Source organism: Saccopteryx bilineata, chromosome 11, assembly GCF_036850765.1.
Source record: "Saccopteryx bilineata isolate mSacBil1 chromosome 11, mSacBil1_pri_phased_curated, whole genome shotgun sequence".
NCBI classification, from domain to species: domain Eukaryota; kingdom Metazoa; phylum Chordata; class Mammalia; order Chiroptera; family Emballonuridae; genus Saccopteryx; species Saccopteryx bilineata.
In genome coordinates, this window is record NC_089500.1 from 44,332,718 (window position 1) to 44,349,387 (window position 16,670).

The following is a 16,670-nucleotide window of genomic DNA, read 5'->3' on the forward strand; positions in this document are numbered from 1 at the left end:
CCCTCCCCACAGCTGGCGCACGTGTGACACGTACTGCTCCGAGGCTGAAGCAGTCAGCTCGGCCCTGGTTTAGAACTCACACTGTTCTAAAAATAAGTGTTCCAAAGCTGCTATTTATTTCTAGGATAAATCACCTTTCTTCTCCTGCATTCTATAATCACAGGAAAATCATTCTTTTCGGTAGACTCAGTGCCAGATAGATCATTTTTAGAGACTTTGTTTGGACTTTTTCTACTAACAAGTTGCATCACTTTTGGGGAAGAAGGAATGAGCAGAGAGACATTTATTATGTCAGGAAAAAAAAAAAGTAGAAAAACAAGGTTTGTCACTTTCATGTGATTTGAAGGAGACCTAAATAGAAAGGTGCCGAAAATTCCTATAAGGACTATCCGTAGGTGCAGAATTTCCCAGGGGCCAGGAAGACCTGGCTTTCAGCCCTTGCTCAGCCACTTGCTGGCTGTGTGAGCTCAGGCCCCACACCAGGTCACGCCCTCCAGCTGGAGATATCAGGATGGGATTAGATGTGCAGGAGATTTATTGTTCTGTAGGAGATAAATGGGGAGGGGCAGGAGCTGGCCCAGAGAGCCTTTAGCTGCGTAGCCGCCTGCCACCTGCCAAAGGAGAGCAGAAGGAAGGAGTGGGTGGGAAGGTGCAGCTCTGAGAAAGGCAGCCTGTCTACTGCCTCCTCTTCTGAGTGTTATTCAGTTAGTCTTTTCTGAAAGAAAGTTGCTTAAAGAAATAATTCTGCAAAGCAAATATCAAGTCTGCTAACCAAGCCAACATATGTGAAGTGCTTGAATTCTGTAGCAAGTTCTACTATCCTCCCTAAATTGGCCAACCCTCACTTTCCAAACCTCCGCACTAGCATAGATACGCCATGAGAAATATTGAGCTGTGTCACCATCTGGTTGGTTTAATTTAACAAATATAGATTTCTCTTTCATTCTGAAGAACATTACCTTCAAGGAAACTTGCTAATTTGAAGAATTAAGAGCATCTCAGTGTTTGCTCAGCCTCACAGTATTATTAAAAAGCAAAGAGAAGTTAGCAGTGTGATTTTTTTTTTCTGCCACTTCCTGATTCTGCCTCCAAATTTTCCATATGCCATTAATTCAGTTCGGTAACTAATTCTTAAGTGCCTGCTGTGTACTAGGCACTGAGGATACAGCTTTAAGCAGGATAGACCCTGTTCCTCCCTCTGTCTGGGCTGCACTTAGAGGTAAACTACAAGGCATGGGTGATAACAGCCTATTAACACCCGTATCTCCCAACACCTCTTCCTGCTACACTTTCAGGCAGGAATGAAATGTTCATTACTGCATTCTAAGTGCCCACCACAGTGCCTTGTGCATTCTACACTTAAATATCTGCTGAATGAATGAATAAATAAATAGATGGGTGGATAGATGAATGGCTGTGAGGTTTCATAGAAAGTAAAGCTTGTTTAGCCAGATGTACATATAATATGTAGCCATCACACCAATGAATATTAACTTTTATTCTCTGCTTTTCCTGCCTGAGACTTGCTTAATTTCTGTTTTACCACAGGTGGGGTATTAAGGTCTAAGAAACATAAAGGTGGGTGGGAGGAGGTGGGTCTGTGCTTCTGTGCCTCTGTGTCAAATGTGCCTTACAGAAAGAAAATGCTTACAGATGCTGAAATCAAATCCTTGTTATTTAAATTATCCCCCAAGTCCTCTTCACAGCTTCTCCTTGCGTGTGTACAGAATAGAATGCATGTTCACAGGGTTCAAAAAGTATTTGAGGAGGAAGTGCTCAGTGAAATAAGCCAGTCATGAAAAGACAAATACCATGCAGGGGTCCCCAAACTTTTTACACAGGGGGCCAGTTCACTGTCCCTCAGACCGTTGGAGGGCCGCCACATACAGTGCTCCTCTCACTGACCACCAATGAAAGAGGTGCCCCTTCCAGAAGTGCGGCGGGGGGCTGGATAAAGGGCCTCAGGGGGCCGCATGCGGCCTGCAGGCCATAGTTTGGGAACGCCTGCTGTAGGGTATCACTTATATAGAGTACCCGGAGTACTCAAATTCAGAGACACAACAGAGAATGACAGTTGCCAGAGCGTGGGGTGGAGGAAATGTAGAGTTGCTGTTTAATGGGTACAGATTACAGTTTTGCAAGATGAAAAGAGTTCTGGATATGGGTTGTACAATGTGAATGTACTTAACAGTACTAAACCGAACACTTTACAATGGTTAAGATGGTAACTTTTATGTTATGTGTATTTTGCCATAATTTTTTTAAATGTTTATTTTTTTATTTTATTTTATTTTTTTTATTTTTTACAGAGACAGAGAGTGAGTCAGAGAGAGGGATAGACAGGGACAGACAGACGGGAATGGAGAGAGATGAGAAGCATCAATCTTTAGTTTTTCATTGCGCGTTGCAACACCTCAGTTGTTCATTGATTGCTTTCCCATATGTGCCTTGACCGCGGGCCTTCAGCAGACCGAGTAACCCCTTGCTTGAGCCAACGACCTTAGGTCCAAGCTGGTGAGCTTTGCTCAAACCAGATGAGTCTGCACTCAAGTTGGCGTCTTCGGGGTCTCGAACCTGGGTCCTTCCACATCCCAGTCCGATGCTCTATCCACTGCGCCACCTCCTGGTCAGGCTAAATGTTGATTTTTTTTCTCTTAAGTCAGGTATCTTCCTCCTTGCCACGCACTGGGACCTTCACCACTAGTTCAGTTTGCTGTAGAACTTCCACATTATTCCCCAACTCAGTGAGGAAATTATACAACACAATTTTTAATACCCGAATATAATGACTTTTAAGAGTTAAGGTTGGTGGTTTAGAGCATCATCCTGATATATAAAGGTTATAGGTTTGAGCCTTGGTCAGAATACGTATAGAAGTTGATCGACATTTCATTCTCTCTCTTTCTCTCTCCCTTCCTCTCTCTCTAAAATCAGTCGAGCCCTGGCCGGTTGGCTCAGCGGTAGAGCGTCGGCCTAGCGTGCAGAGGACCCGGGTTCGATTCCCGGCCAGGGCACACAGGAGAAGCGCCCATTTGCTTCTCCACCCCTCCGCCGCACTTTCCTCTCTGTCTTTCTCTTCCCCTCCCGCAGCCAAGGCTCCATTGGAGCAAAGATGGCCCGGGCGCTGGGGATGGCTCTGTGGCCTCTGCCTCAGGCGCTAGAGTGGCTCTGGTCGCAACATGGCGACGCCCAGGATGGGCAGAGCATCGCCCCCTGGTGGGCAGAGCGTCGCCCCTGGTGGGCGTGCCGGGTGGATCCCGGTCAGGCGCATGCGGGAGTCTGTCTGACTGTCTCTCCCTGTTTCCAGCTTCAGAAAAATGAAATAAATAAATAAATAAAATCAGTCGATAATTTTTTTAATTAAAAAAACAAACGTTCCCAGGGAGACAGGCCATTTAATCAGTTTACTTATTTAAATGATGTGGGTTTGGGGGTTAGCTCCTCATCCTCTCTCACAGCTTTGAAGATTTGAAAAAACACTAGAAATGTCTGTTTTCCCCCTTTGCATGTTGCTTTCTTTCCCCCACAGGTCACAGTTTGCTGTGGACATGCAGACCACCTCCTCCAGAGGGCTTGTGTTCTACACAAGCGTGAAGACTTCCTTTATGGCTCTTTACTTGTCAAAGGGACGGCTGGTCTTTGCTTTGGGGGCAGAAGGGAAGAAACTGAGGCTCAAGAGCAAAGAGAAGTACAATGACGGGAAGTGGCACACGGTAAGAGCCTGGACGTCCCCTCAGTGCCGACATGGGCTTTCCTTGCTGTTCCTTCAGTCCCTGCTATGCTTCCCTGGGGTGTCTTACTCCCCTTGCCTACTCCCACCCCGGCTTTCTGGACGGTTTCTCTCCTTTGGGCAAATTTCCAGATCTCCAAGCGCCTCTCTGAGCTTTCTCCATAGCACAGATAGAAAAATCCACATCTCTAGCATCTTACCTCTTGCCCTCAGGCATCCCAGATTTAAAGAAATTCAGTTTAGCCTGACCAGGCAGTAGTGTAGTGGATAGAGCATCAGCCTGGGATGCAGAGAACCCAAGTTCAAAGCCCTGAGGTTTCCAGCTTGAGTGCAGGCTCATCCAGCTTGAGCATGGGCTCACCAGCTTAAGCACAGGGTCACTGGCTTGAGCTCAGGGTCAGTGGCTTGAGCATGAGATCATATACATGACCCCATGATTGCTGGCTTGAGCCCAAAGGTCACTGGCTTGAAACCCAAGGTTGCTGGCTTGAACCCAAGGTCTCTGGCTTGAGCAAGGGGTCACTTGCTTTGCTGGTAGCCCCCAGTCAAGGCACATATGAGAAAGCAAACAATAAACAACTAAGGTGCCACAACAAGGAATTGATGCTTCTTGTCTCTCTCCTTTCCTGTTTGTTCCTATCTATCCCTCTCTCTGTCTCTCTTATGAAAGAAAGAAAGAAAGAAAGAGAGAGAGAGAGAAAAGGAAAGAAAGAAAGAAAGAAAGAAAGAAAGAAAGAAAAGAAAGAAAGAAAGAAAGAAAGAAAGAAAGAAAGAAAGAGGAGGGAGGAAGGGAGGAAGGAGGGAGGGAAGGAGGAAAGAAAGGAAGGAAGGAGGAAGGAAGGAAGGAAGGAAGGAAGGAAGGAAGGAAGGAAGGAAGGAAGGAAGAAAAAGAAAGAAAGAAAAAAAGAAAGAAAGAAAGAAAGAAAGAAAAGAAAGAAAGAAAGAAAGAAAGAAAGAAAGAAAGAAAGAAAGAAAGAAAGAAAGAAAGAAAAGGAAAGAAAGGAGGGAGGGAGGGAGGAAGGAAGAGAAAGAGAATGAAATAGAAATTCAGTTTAAGGCAAGAAGAGACCTATATTTTTTTCTGATAAGGGAACAGGAACTCAGAAACTTAAGTTCTTTAACAACTTGTACTCATTCAGTCAACAAATATTTAAAGAGCTGTCATCCTGGAGCATATAAAGAATCCTCACTATACTGTCAGACCTGGTAAGTGCTTCGAGAAGATGCTAAAGCAAGAGTAACCGCATAGACAGACTGACTTAGGTAGGGTAGTGAGAACAGGCCTCTCCAGGAGGTGACAGTTACATAAAATCATAGGGAGGGTGTTTCCGGCAGAGGGAGCAGCAGGTACAAAGACCCTGAGGTAGGACTTAGCTGACTGAACAGAACAGAAAGGATAAAAGCGGGCTTAAAACCAGGCAGGGCCTAGATTATTTAAGCTTTGAAGGCCAAGGTAAGGATTTTGCATTTTATTCTGAGTGCCTCTGAAGGTTTTGGAGAGTCTTAAAAAAAAAAAAAAAAGAGCACTGCATGAACAGATTTATATAATATTTTCAAAACTCTCTTTAGCCGAGAAGACTAAAATAGGCTGAGTAGAAGTAGGTATGGATGCTAATACCTTTGCCTAGAGAGTCTGTGGTTTAGGTAAAGAGAAGTGGGCGTTCCAGCGTGCATTCTGAAGGCAGACCCAAGAGGCCTTGCTGATGAATTGCATGTAGAGTGTGAAAGAAAGGGGAGTCAATATCGACTCCTATGATTTTGGACCAGCAATCAATCCAGAGTGGAACTTTGGATTTTGATGAAAAAGATGGGGAGGAGGTGACTGTCGCTGGGGGAAAAACATTTAAACTGGGAAGAGTAATTCTGGCGTGAACATCCTGGAGTTGAGCTGCCTATCAGGTGTGTGAGCCCCCGTCATTAGACTGTCGAGGCCAAGGTCACAGCGGTATATAAATTGGGGAGCCATTAGTGAACAGTCTCAGCCATGAAGTGACAGAGTCCACAGTGGAGTCCAGGGATCCTGAATTTTAACAAAGACTTTAAAACACTTGCTCCTCTTACTGGAAAAGAAGTAGCCACTGGCTCCTTGCTCCAGGAACCCTGCTCAAGGGATCACGTGACTCCCCACCTCCTTAGCTCTACGCAAACTATTCCTTCCCGTTGTTTACATTTTCTCTAAGTTTACAGATCAATTATATGTTTATTGGTTCACTTTTAAGCAACCTTTCTTTTTGCTCACTTTTTTTTTTTTTTGTATTTTTCCGAAGCTGGAAACGGGGAGGCAGTCAGACAGACTCCCACATGCGCCCGACCGGGATCCACCCAGCATGTCCACCAGGGGGCGATGCTCTGCCCATCCGGGGTGTCGCTCTGTTGCAACCAGAGCCACTCTAGCACCTGAGGCAGAGGCCACAGAGCCATTTTCAGCGCCCGGGCCATCTTTGCTCCAATGGAGCCTCGGCTGTGGGAGGGGAAGAGAGAGACAGAGAGGAAGGAGAGGGGGAGGGGTGGAGAAGCAGATGGGCGCTTCTCCTGTGTGCCCTGGCCAGGAATTGAACCCAGGACTCCCGCACGCCAGGCCGACGCTCTACCACTGAGCCAACCAGCCAGGGCCTTGCTCACTTTTCTAGCTCAGTTTGTTCAATATCTAACAGAATATCACAAAGTGAAGAGATGCTGCTGCTGACAATGCTAGGGAGAAAAATCTCTGATTTCTTAAAGCTACTTGAAGAGGCAGAAAAACATTTTTAAAGGTTTCCCATGACCACTAAATAAAATACAGCAGCAATTGTCAAAGGCAAAAATACGATTATTTTCTTTACTCTTAAGGTGGCGTTTGGACAAGCTGGAGGAAAGGGACGCCTGGTGGTAGATGGGCTGAGGGCCTGGGAGGGACGCTGGCCTGGAAACTCCACCTTCGGCCCCAGGGCATCTGTGTACCTGGGATCCTCTCCAGCCGGGACACCAAAGGTAAATAGTTCCGCTTCCGAGCCACAGATGAAAAATAATTTGCTTTGTAATGTAATCATTATAATTATACAAGTTATTCAAGAATATCAAAATACTCTAAATGATTTTTTAAAAGAATCTAATTAATGTTGATGAGCCCACAGCGAGGTGTCCATTACCCACTCCCTGCCTTGCATTTTAAAGGTGCAGCTTGAGAGGCAGGCCCCCAAGGAGGGAATTCAGGGCTGCTCCACCGCTCCATAAATGCAACGCTCTTAGCCTCTCTTCCAAGGAATGCAAGCACAGGGGTTTTAGCTTGTGGGTGGGGATTTTTGATGAAGATAGTTTTCAAACTTGAGCAATTTGTGCCACCTCCACCGTCTTTGCCGTCGCCAGTAAAACATTCACTTAATAGTTTGCTCTCAATCAACTCACTCTTTAATTTAAATTTGTTTCTAAAGGATCTTTTGCTCTCTCTCCTAAATGAAAACCCAATATCCTTAGCCATAAGTCGTAGGTGACCATAAAAATAAATATATGAAAATAAACGTGTTTAAGAGTCCAGTTAGATAGTGTTGGCTGCACTTCCTTCATTTATACAAAAGGGAGCTTGACAGGAGATCAGGAGGTGCTTAAAACATATGAGCACAAAATGGGCCATTTGTTCCTCACCCTGATGCGAAGACTGGAAAGAAAATTGAAAAGGGGGTAACATCATAACTGAATATGTGTTTTAATGTTATTTAGTAGCTAAAATAAAATTATCTCAAGAGCAAACTTGGGGAAACTTTGGGCTAAATAAAAGTCCCAAGTCTGTCTGTCCTCCAGAAGGAGGGGCCTCTGGCTTTGTCGAGTTCAAAGGCTCTGCGGGCCGCGGCTCTAGGGCTGAGCTCAGCAGCACCTCCCCGCCTGTCTTCCCACCCTGCCTGTACCCAGATTGCACGGGGGCTACTTGGGGCGGCTGTACCCATTAACAGTTCTCCCAGATTTGCTTTTTCTTCCATAAAGTGAAGTCAGATGATCCTGGCAGCAGCTCAGGGCCAGGAACTGCCCTCCACCTGCATGCCCTGCGAGATGCTCGGCCCTGCTTGCTGCTTTCTCACGGGTGGTGGGTGGCCCATTCTGGTGCAGTGTTTGCCTGCAATGGTGGAGGAAGAGCCTGCACTCAAATCTGGGCCTGGAAATGAGCACAATTAAAGCAGGTCATTTCCGCCAGTGTGATTCTGGGCGGTCAGGGTGACCTTGCCTAGGCCAGGGAGTCTCTATAGGGCTCAGCATGACCCCGTTGCCTTTTTTTGGGGGGGTTGCTTTATGTGTGTGTGTGTGTGTGTGTGTGTGTGTGTGTGTGTGTTTGGCCCCCTTGAGTTTTGCACTGGGATTTGGGTCAAAGCCCTGGCAAGTCATAAAGCATTGTTTTGCTTTACTGTAGATAATAACATATCATAAATAACATTTAACATATGGTTATCTCAAGAGCAAACTTGCGGAAACTTTGGACTAAAGAAAAGTCACAAGTCTGTCTATCCTCAAGAAGGAGGGGCATCAATGGTTAAAGAGAATACTCGGTGTTACTGTTCGCTTTTCTGAAACCTCTGTGCCTATCTCCGTCTTGGAGAAATCAGAGGACGGGGTAGCTATTCAGGGCGCAGTTTGGGTATTCTTCTGATCTGGATAAATCACACTTAGCATCCTAATATCTGGGACAATCTTTAGCACCGCATTTATAACGTTATTATTGATATAAGCGAAGGTGTCTTCTGCAGCCTTTTTTCATTAGGAATCCTCCAAATCCTCTCCAAGGGCAGGCCGCATCCAATCAAACCGTGTCTGCTGCCCGGCACGCAGACCTGCAGTTGCCTTTAGGGTTCGGTGTTAGGCCAAGGCCCACCCCGCAGAGTCCGAGCTGGGTCTCAGCTACAAGCTTGTATTGGATAAGATGGCAAATCTTAAGAGGCTAAAAATGACATAGGAAGCCCAGTCGGTACTTTAGTGTTGACAGTGACACCACATGCATCTCTAATATCACCATATTCTCTTAAAATTATCATGTCTTGCATGTCTCCTGTAGGACTCCGGGGTTCTAAAGCATTGATTCTAGAAGGAAGTTTAGGGGTTTAATTCAGTGATTCTTAAACTTTTTTGAGAATTTTATGAAAGTTACATCCCCTCTCCCCCAGGAAAATGCACATAGGAGACTATCTGGTACATGATTTTAGGGGGTCCCAGCGCCCAGACACGCATACCCAGGCCCAGGTGAGAGTGAAGAGTCCGTTCCTGGCCGGTGTAGGCAGGCACAGGGCTCTATGCAAGCCCACCGCTGCTGTACACTTCGTCTATTTTAACCCTAAGGCATTCAGTGAGCCCAACAGTGTAGGGAATCTTCTTACACTTTATTATTTTTAGGATGCTTTGACCTCTTTTTCCAGTCAGCTGCCTTGCATTAAGCAATCACATGAGCTCATGAAACCCCAGAAGTGGTTTGTACCTGCAAGGAGATGGTGAGATCTGTGAAGCGTAAGGTGGAAACTTCCCCTGCTGCAGCTCTGTCTGTGTGCACCAGGGTCAGGCCGTCTCCCTGTTCTTGTTTCCTTGTTCTCACGAGAAACACCCACTGCCCCCTGCCTTCTGCACACATGTCATTTGGGTTGGTGGCACCTTCAAAATTTGACCACCCACCAGACGTCCATTATTTAGGTCAGGGGTCCCCAAACTTTTTACACAGGGGGCCAGTTCACTGTCCCTCAGACCATTGGAGGGCCACCACATACAGTGCTCTTCTCACTGACCACCAATGAAAGAGGTGCCCCTTCCGGCAGTGCGGCGGGGCCAGATAAATGGCCTCAGGGGACCGCATTGCGGCCTGCGGGCCATAGTTTAGGGATGCCTGATTTAGGTTTTTCTTGGTACTGTGAGGAGGGAACAGATGGAGCGGTCAGGCCCCCACCTGCCTCTGAAACAGGAAGAAAGAATCCTCAACCTTCCCGCCTGAGCAGACTACAGCCTCTGCCCTTCACCTGGGCTGCCCAGGCATTTCTGGGAATTATGGTTAATGACGTTCACTCTCCCTTCTGCTTGGCTGCAGAGCCTCCCCCAAAACAGCTTTGTGGGATGCCTGAGAAACTTCCAGCTGAATTTGAAACCACTGGACACCCCTTCTGCAAGCTTTGGAGTATCTCCCTGCTTGATTGGCTCTTTGGAGAAAGGCATTTATTTCTCCCAAAAAGAAGGTCATATCAAACTAGGTAAGGAACAGTTTGGAAGAGTTAATGTCTTTGAGTCAGAAGAATTCTCTCCTTTTCTTCAAGTTATATTTTAACTGTCTATTATTTTTGTTCTTTTGAAAGCGAATTCTGTGTTGTTGGGGCCAGAATTTAAGCTCCTTTTCAGCATTCGCCCAAGAAGTCTCACAGGGATCCTAATACACATCGGCAGTCAACCCGGCAGGCACCTGAGTGTTTACATGGAGGAGGGAAAGGTGAGTAGCAGTCTGAGGACGTGGCAGGGAAGGGGGGTGTCTGAATTTACATTAGAAGTAGGTTCCGCCTGGCCTGTGGTGGTGCAGTGGATAAAGCGTCGACCTGGAAATGCTGAGGTCGCCGGTTCGAAACCCTGGGCTTGCCTGGTCAGGGCACATATGGGAGTTGATGCTTCCAGCTCCTCCCCCCTGTCTCTCTCTTCTCTCTCTCTCTCTCTCTCTCTCTCTCTCTCTCTCCTCTCTAAAAAATGAATAAATAAAAAAATAAAAATAAAAAGAAGCAGGTTCCATTTTTGGAGAATATGGTAGGTGAAGAAGTGGAATCCGATCTTGTATTTATGAGACCTGACTCCAGGGGTGACTTAACCTTTTCCTTTAGCAAGTAATTTGATCATCGTAGTTGTCTGTTCCTCATGTTTTAAAATTGGGAAAACTCAAACAAGCTGGGCTGAATTCCAGCTGCACCACTTAGTTATGTGGCTCTAGGGAAGTCACTTAACCTCTTTCAGACTCCATTTCTTTATCTTTAGAATGGAGATAATAATGCTTGTACCTTAGGGCTTCTGTCAAGAGAATAGAAGCTGCCATTGACTCAATTAATGCTCATTTTTCTCTCCTACCCTTCACCCTGGTCTCATCTCTATTGTATTCATAAGGACAGGGCCAGCATTCATGGAATACATTTTCTTATCAGCTGTCTATGGCATGTCAGCCCCATGCCTGTCCTCTAAATCATTTCCGAGTCCCCTGACTGTCTCCACACAAGTCACCAGGCTTTCTGGTCCCTGCAGCCACGCTGGCCACCAGGTCTCCACCCAGGCTTCCGTTGGCTTTCCATGGATTCCTCTTCAGTGTGTACCTCTGCTGCTCCGTCCTTCCCATCCTCATAGGCCTCATCATAGCTTTTCACAAACACTCTCTCTCTCTCTCTCTCTTTTTTTTTTTTTTTTTGTTATTTTTCTGAAGTGAGAAGCATGGAGGCAGAGAGACAGACTCCTGCATGCATCTAACCAGGATCCACCTGGCAAGCCCACTAGGGGCAGGCGATGCTCTGCCTACCTGGGAATTTGCTCTGTTGCAACTGGAGCCATTCTAGCACCTGAGGTGGAGGCCATGGAGCCATCCTCAGTGCCCGGCCAACTTTTTTCCAATGGAGCCTTGGCTGCAGGAGGGGAAGAGAGAGATAGAGAGAAAGGAGAGGGGTAAGAGTGGAGAAGCAGATGGATACTTCTCCTGTGTGCCCTGGCCAGGAATCAAACCTGGGACTTCCACACGCCAGACCAATGGTCTACCACTGAGCCAACTGGCCAGGACCTCACAAACTCTCTTTAAAACCAAATTCTTCTAGGAAGCCTGTCTCAGTGGCAGCCTCAAAACAAAAATGGATAATGTGCTGTTTTGTTTCACCGGCATCCTTCCACATTATATTAAATGTTGGTGGGGGTTAGGGGGCACAGAGAGAAAACACAATTGTCAAGAGTCCTAGAACACTTTTTCTTTAAGCTGCAGCCTTTAGGTCTGAGCAGGCCTCTTAGGGGCGAAGCAAGCACCTGCCCGCTGGCTGGTAGGTGAGACAGGCTGGCTTTTCAGGGGAGGGTTTGGGGAAAGTCTCCAATGAGAGCTTCCGATGGGAATAATCACAAAAATTGAAATCAAGACCTGATGACCTTCCTAACAGCAATCACGTGGTTTAGCTCAGAAACTCCCCCAGAATAGGCTGCACTGTCTAGCTCCATGCAAATTACATGTAAATTATTTATCAAGACTTATTTTAGTCCTCTCATTTCATTCACCTTGATTCGGCACTTGGAGAACCCTGGCCCAGAGAGTGGGAATGCGGAACTCTACACAGTAACATACTGAGTGCCTGACCCTGACCCCTGCCCAGGCCAAATGCAATCAGTTAGCTTATTAGAGTACTTGGATGTGAACCCTCTATAAGTCATGCATTCATGGAGTTATTTTAATCGGCTGGCCCTTGCTGCAGGGTGTAGGTCTCAGCCAGCATTTTTGCCTTCCAAATTTTACGTGTCTTTCTAAACAAAGCCACTGTCACATATTAATAGCTAAGGAGGATCTTCGATGTTAATCAGTAACTTCTGAGTAAGGCCGGATGGGGGTGGGGTTCGGATGCGGAAGGAAGAGCTTATTGCCTTTGGCAGCAACTTCAGGCTGAACTCGGGGTTTGCTTGCCTTGAAGGGATGCGGCAGAGATTCTTGCAAAGCCTTGGACCTCATGTGATCACTTGGTGTGGGAGGAGGAACCTATATTTAAAGTGCTTTCAGGGTGTCAGAGTGGAAAGGTTGGGAAGGGAAGACGGCAGGGGAAGCTGGCTCCCCCGTCTCTCTGAAGGGAAGTGGGAAATGCATCTGTGTTCCAGGTCGTGGCCTCCGTGGACAGTGAGGCAGGTGGGATCTTGACATCAGTCACACCGAAGCAGTCTCTGTGTGATGGACAGTGGCACTCTGTGGCAGGTATGACATCCAGGCTCCCTTTTCATCTGACTTGACTGTTCCAAATGCAGCCTGAGTTTATTATTCCATTAGTATCTCACCAGGGTTAGCCTACCAGGTTAAAATTGTAAACCGAAATTAATTTTAGACTATATTAAAGAATAAAGAAGCATTTATTTGAGCAAAAGGTGCTGCAGCCCAGGAGACACAGATTCAGGTAGCAACCTAAATTGTGTTTTATTGAGACAAAGGGGAGGTCATTTTTTATAAAGTTCCCACCCAACTTCTCAATTTTATGCAAATGATGTTTCTGAATTGTGCAGTTCTGATTGGCCAACATAGATACAAATGAGGATACAACAGATCTGAGTCCATTGATCAAAAGATGAAACCAGGGTTTCCCTGCAGGGTTTACTCAGATGGCGTAAACAAGCAGGGAGGAGAAAGGGAGGCCGAGAGTTCAGGGTGCGGTTCCTCTGTACTGAGTACCTGAGGTGCCCCTGTCAGCAAATGGCCACTATCTGCTTATTATTCATAAAATTTGGGCCGTTGGTTGACCATGAGGAGTCCATCTCAGCAAATCAATTCCTTCTCGGGCTTCACATTAAATGACTTTCTTCTCAGGGTCCACAACATGGTGAGAACTTGTCCATTCTCACCCCAAACCATATTTATGTAATTCGTGGCCGCTGCCTCCAGAGCTCCACAACATACTGACATTTTTGTTTTTTGAGCCCATGAAACTGATAAGCTGTGTTTGTTTCTAAGGTAGTATTACATTGTGATTTAGAGTTTGGCTCTGAAGTAAAAAAGAATAGAGGCCAAATCTCAATTCCAGCCCTGTCCTGTGTGACATTGGGCAAGCTACTTGATTTCTCTTCATCTCCAATTTCCTCATCTGCTCAATGGAGATAAAAAGACTATATATCTCCCAGGTTGTGAAAAGTAAATGGGATAATGCATGGAAAGTGCCTAGCAGTGTCCAGTATGTAGTAAGTGCTCAGTAAGTATTTGCTTTCACTATTATTAAAGTTCATGGTTGGTTGTTTTACTTTAAATAACCATTTAATATGAATGCAGACAATTTAGACAAACCACTGGGCAGAAAGCAGGCACAGCCTTTCAAATAGTATCTGCTCTGTTATGAATAATTTGTGGACCTAAGTTTGGAGATATAGTCAAATATCTTGCTAAAATATCTTTGTAAAAGAACTAGTCTTTTCTTGCCTAATTGGAAAGCTAACTACACTGTAATGAATTAAGATTATTAACATGGGAGGACTTTTATTTGGAGGGTCAAAAGTGACCGTCTTTAGAGTCAGTTCTCAGAAGTCAGTGTCTTCCTGGAAAGAAGCTGAAGTCATGTGACATAAGCATGGCCTCTGGAAGTAGGAGACCGGGGCTTGAATCCCATTCAACTTGTAACCAAGCCATCTTGTCAATCTCCTCAATGACTGAGTCTATCGCTAATATGGGAAATAGGAGTGATAATATCTTTCTCACAAATTTTAAGGATTAAATTCTGTAATATATGTGAAAGCACCTAAACATCACCTGGTGGAGAAATTAGTTGAATTGATGTCTAGATTGACTGAATTCCTGAGAACAGTGCACCCACAGGTCCGACAGGAATGAGTTAAAAGAACCCAGCAGGTACACACTAGTGTAGACATGACAGAGTGGGCAGGGCTCTCCTCGGAGAATGCCTGACCAGCTTGCTTTCCCTCCAGTCACCCTAAAACAACACATCCTGCACCTGGAGCTGGATGCAGACAGTCGCTACACAGCTGGACGGCTCCCCTTCCCGCCTGCTGGCACTCAGGAGCCACTGCACATTGGAGGTGTCCCAGGTAACTCACACCATGACTCTCCACCATGCTGTCCCATGTCAGCTCTTAACATTTCCATTTCACCCAACAAATGCGACACCCCAGCCCACAGGTTGTCAACTGAGCAGCCGTTAAAGTGACAGTGGAAATGGTAAGACCCTGTTCTCTAGCACATGGGGGAACCCAGTTGCCAGCAATGGGCACATTTCATGGCAGCCCATGCCACATTGCTGCTTCCTCTTGCCCCAAGCCTATAATTTCTAAGCCTCTCTAAAGAGGCTGCATTTACCTAGAAGCCTGATACCAGCAATGAATCAGAAAAGGGGTTGAGAATCTTGTCTCTCCTCTCTAGGCATTAAGTTTTTACTGGTGAGTCATTAACTTTGTGGGGGCAGAATGGGACAATCAGGCAGATTAAGATGGAGTCAAGTTCATGGCTGGAAGTTTTCCTGGAGTCATGTCATTCTTCATTGTTTTATGTCCCTCCAAATAGTATGATCATTAATTTTACAGGTCTTCCATGACCCATAAAAAGCACTAGCGTTCAGAGTTATTATCTATTGATTTGGGCTGTGGAATCTCCTTCTTTGAAAACTTTAAAGAGCAGCCTTATGCCGATTTATCACAGCAGGTGGGGCATTGGATGCCTGCTTAAAGGGAATCCAAGACTGGGTAGCTGAGACCCTGAGTCCCTTTAACTCTAGTCCGAATAGTTTTTGAACAGGTGCATTCACTGATCAGTACAAATCATCCACTGAATGCCTCTCGTTTTCTTCCTTCAGCCAATTTGAAGACCCTGAGGCTCCCTGTCTGGAACTCGTATTTCGGCTGCGTGAAGAATATTCAAGTCAACCACATTCCCATCCCTGTCACTGAGGCTGCAGAAGTCCAGGGGACTGTCAGTTTGAATGGCTGTCCCAACCACTAACTCAAACCGATTATACAGTGGGGAAATTCACCATTAAAAGCATTGATTACCAACACACCTCCCTCTCACAGCCATTCTTGACTTAAGACACCATGAGGATGGGTTTAACAGCAAATCTAATTTTGAACCTCGACCACACATAACCATCATTTTGGCATTCAGTGCTACATATGTATTTTATATAAAAATCCCATTTAAAGATGATGAACAAATTGTTATATGCTTTTGATAATATCAGTTTCCACTAAAAACGAAATGTCTTTTAAAAAAGTATTTTCCATTTGTTAAAAAATAAATATCTTTTAAAGCACTTTAAAAATATAAAAATTTTATATCTGTGAAGGGGTTATAATTTATGAGGTAGAATTTATGCAGTGTACTCTTTTAAATTGTTTTATTAACATAAACCAGTGGCTGATGGTCATTGTTAATCGTAGTAATTCTTCAGCACTTGTTCAATGTGCTAAGTACAATGCAGTCTTCTACAAATAATTATTAAACACACACTAGTAGTTGCTATGTGTGCTCAGTGTTGGGTCTATAGCACGTATAAGAAGTAACTCCTGCCAGGAAGGAATATGCAGTCTAATTTGGGAGACACAATACTCATAAGATAGTAAATACGAAACCAGCTTAATAAACCTATTATCCATTTGGCTTTCCATGTACAGTCTGCTATCAATCAACTCTATATTATGATGATCAATTCCATAAGAGCCAAAACTATCTAATAGGGAAGCTGAGATAGATATCCATACTATAATTAGAGCCTTGCATGGCAAGCTAACTGTAGTCAGTGGGAAGGAGGAATCACTTCTAGTTTTATCTATAAAATAATAAACCATCTACTAGAACAATAGTATGACCAAGCACTAGCTCCCTTACAAAGAAGTCACTGTAGAAGACAATACAGTATTTGTTCATCAGAAGGAAAATTAAAGTTGGATACCATAATCCTATATGGCAGGCATCCCCAAACTACAGCCTACGGGCCGCATGAGGCCCCCTGAGGCCATTTATCCGGCCCCCCGCCGCACTTCTGGAAGGGGCACCTCTTTCATTGGTGGTCAGTGAGAGGAGCACTGTATGTGGCGGCCCTCCAACAGTCTGAGGGACAGTGAACTGGCCCTCTGTGTAAAAAGTTTGGGGACCCCTGCTCTATGGTATTCTTTGTGTGTGTGTGTGTGTGTGTGTGACAAGAGACAGAGAGAGGGACAGATAGGGACAGACAGATAGGAAGGGAGAGAGATGAGAAGCATCAATTCTTCATGGCGGCACCTTAGTTATTCACTGATTGCTTTCTCA

At 45.4% G+C, this 16,670-nt stretch overlaps 1 protein-coding gene across 3 annotated transcripts in view; it reads left to right on the forward strand.

The window, feature by feature from the left end:
* LAMA3 (laminin subunit alpha 3) overlaps positions 1-16,001 on the forward strand; it is a 308,158-nt gene extending 292,157 nt beyond the window's left edge. For 2 of the 3 annotated variants that reach the window (XM_066246337.1, XM_066246338.1), the window contains 7 exons: positions 3,530-3,713; positions 6,560-6,700; positions 9,762-9,921; positions 10,024-10,154; positions 12,536-12,629; positions 14,339-14,458; positions 15,220-16,001. In XM_066246337.1, coding sequence (XP_066102434.1) covers positions 3,530-3,713; positions 6,560-6,700; positions 9,762-9,921; positions 10,024-10,154; positions 12,536-12,629; positions 14,339-14,458; positions 15,220-15,365 — 976 coding nt within the window. In that variant the 3' untranslated portion in view covers positions 15,366-16,001. The remainder of the gene's footprint in view (positions 1-3,529; positions 3,714-6,559; positions 6,701-9,761; positions 9,922-10,023; positions 10,155-12,535; positions 12,630-14,338; positions 14,459-15,219) is intronic. The other variant, XM_066246339.1, reaches the window with a different exon arrangement.
* Positions 16,002-16,670: the final 669 nt, after the last annotated feature.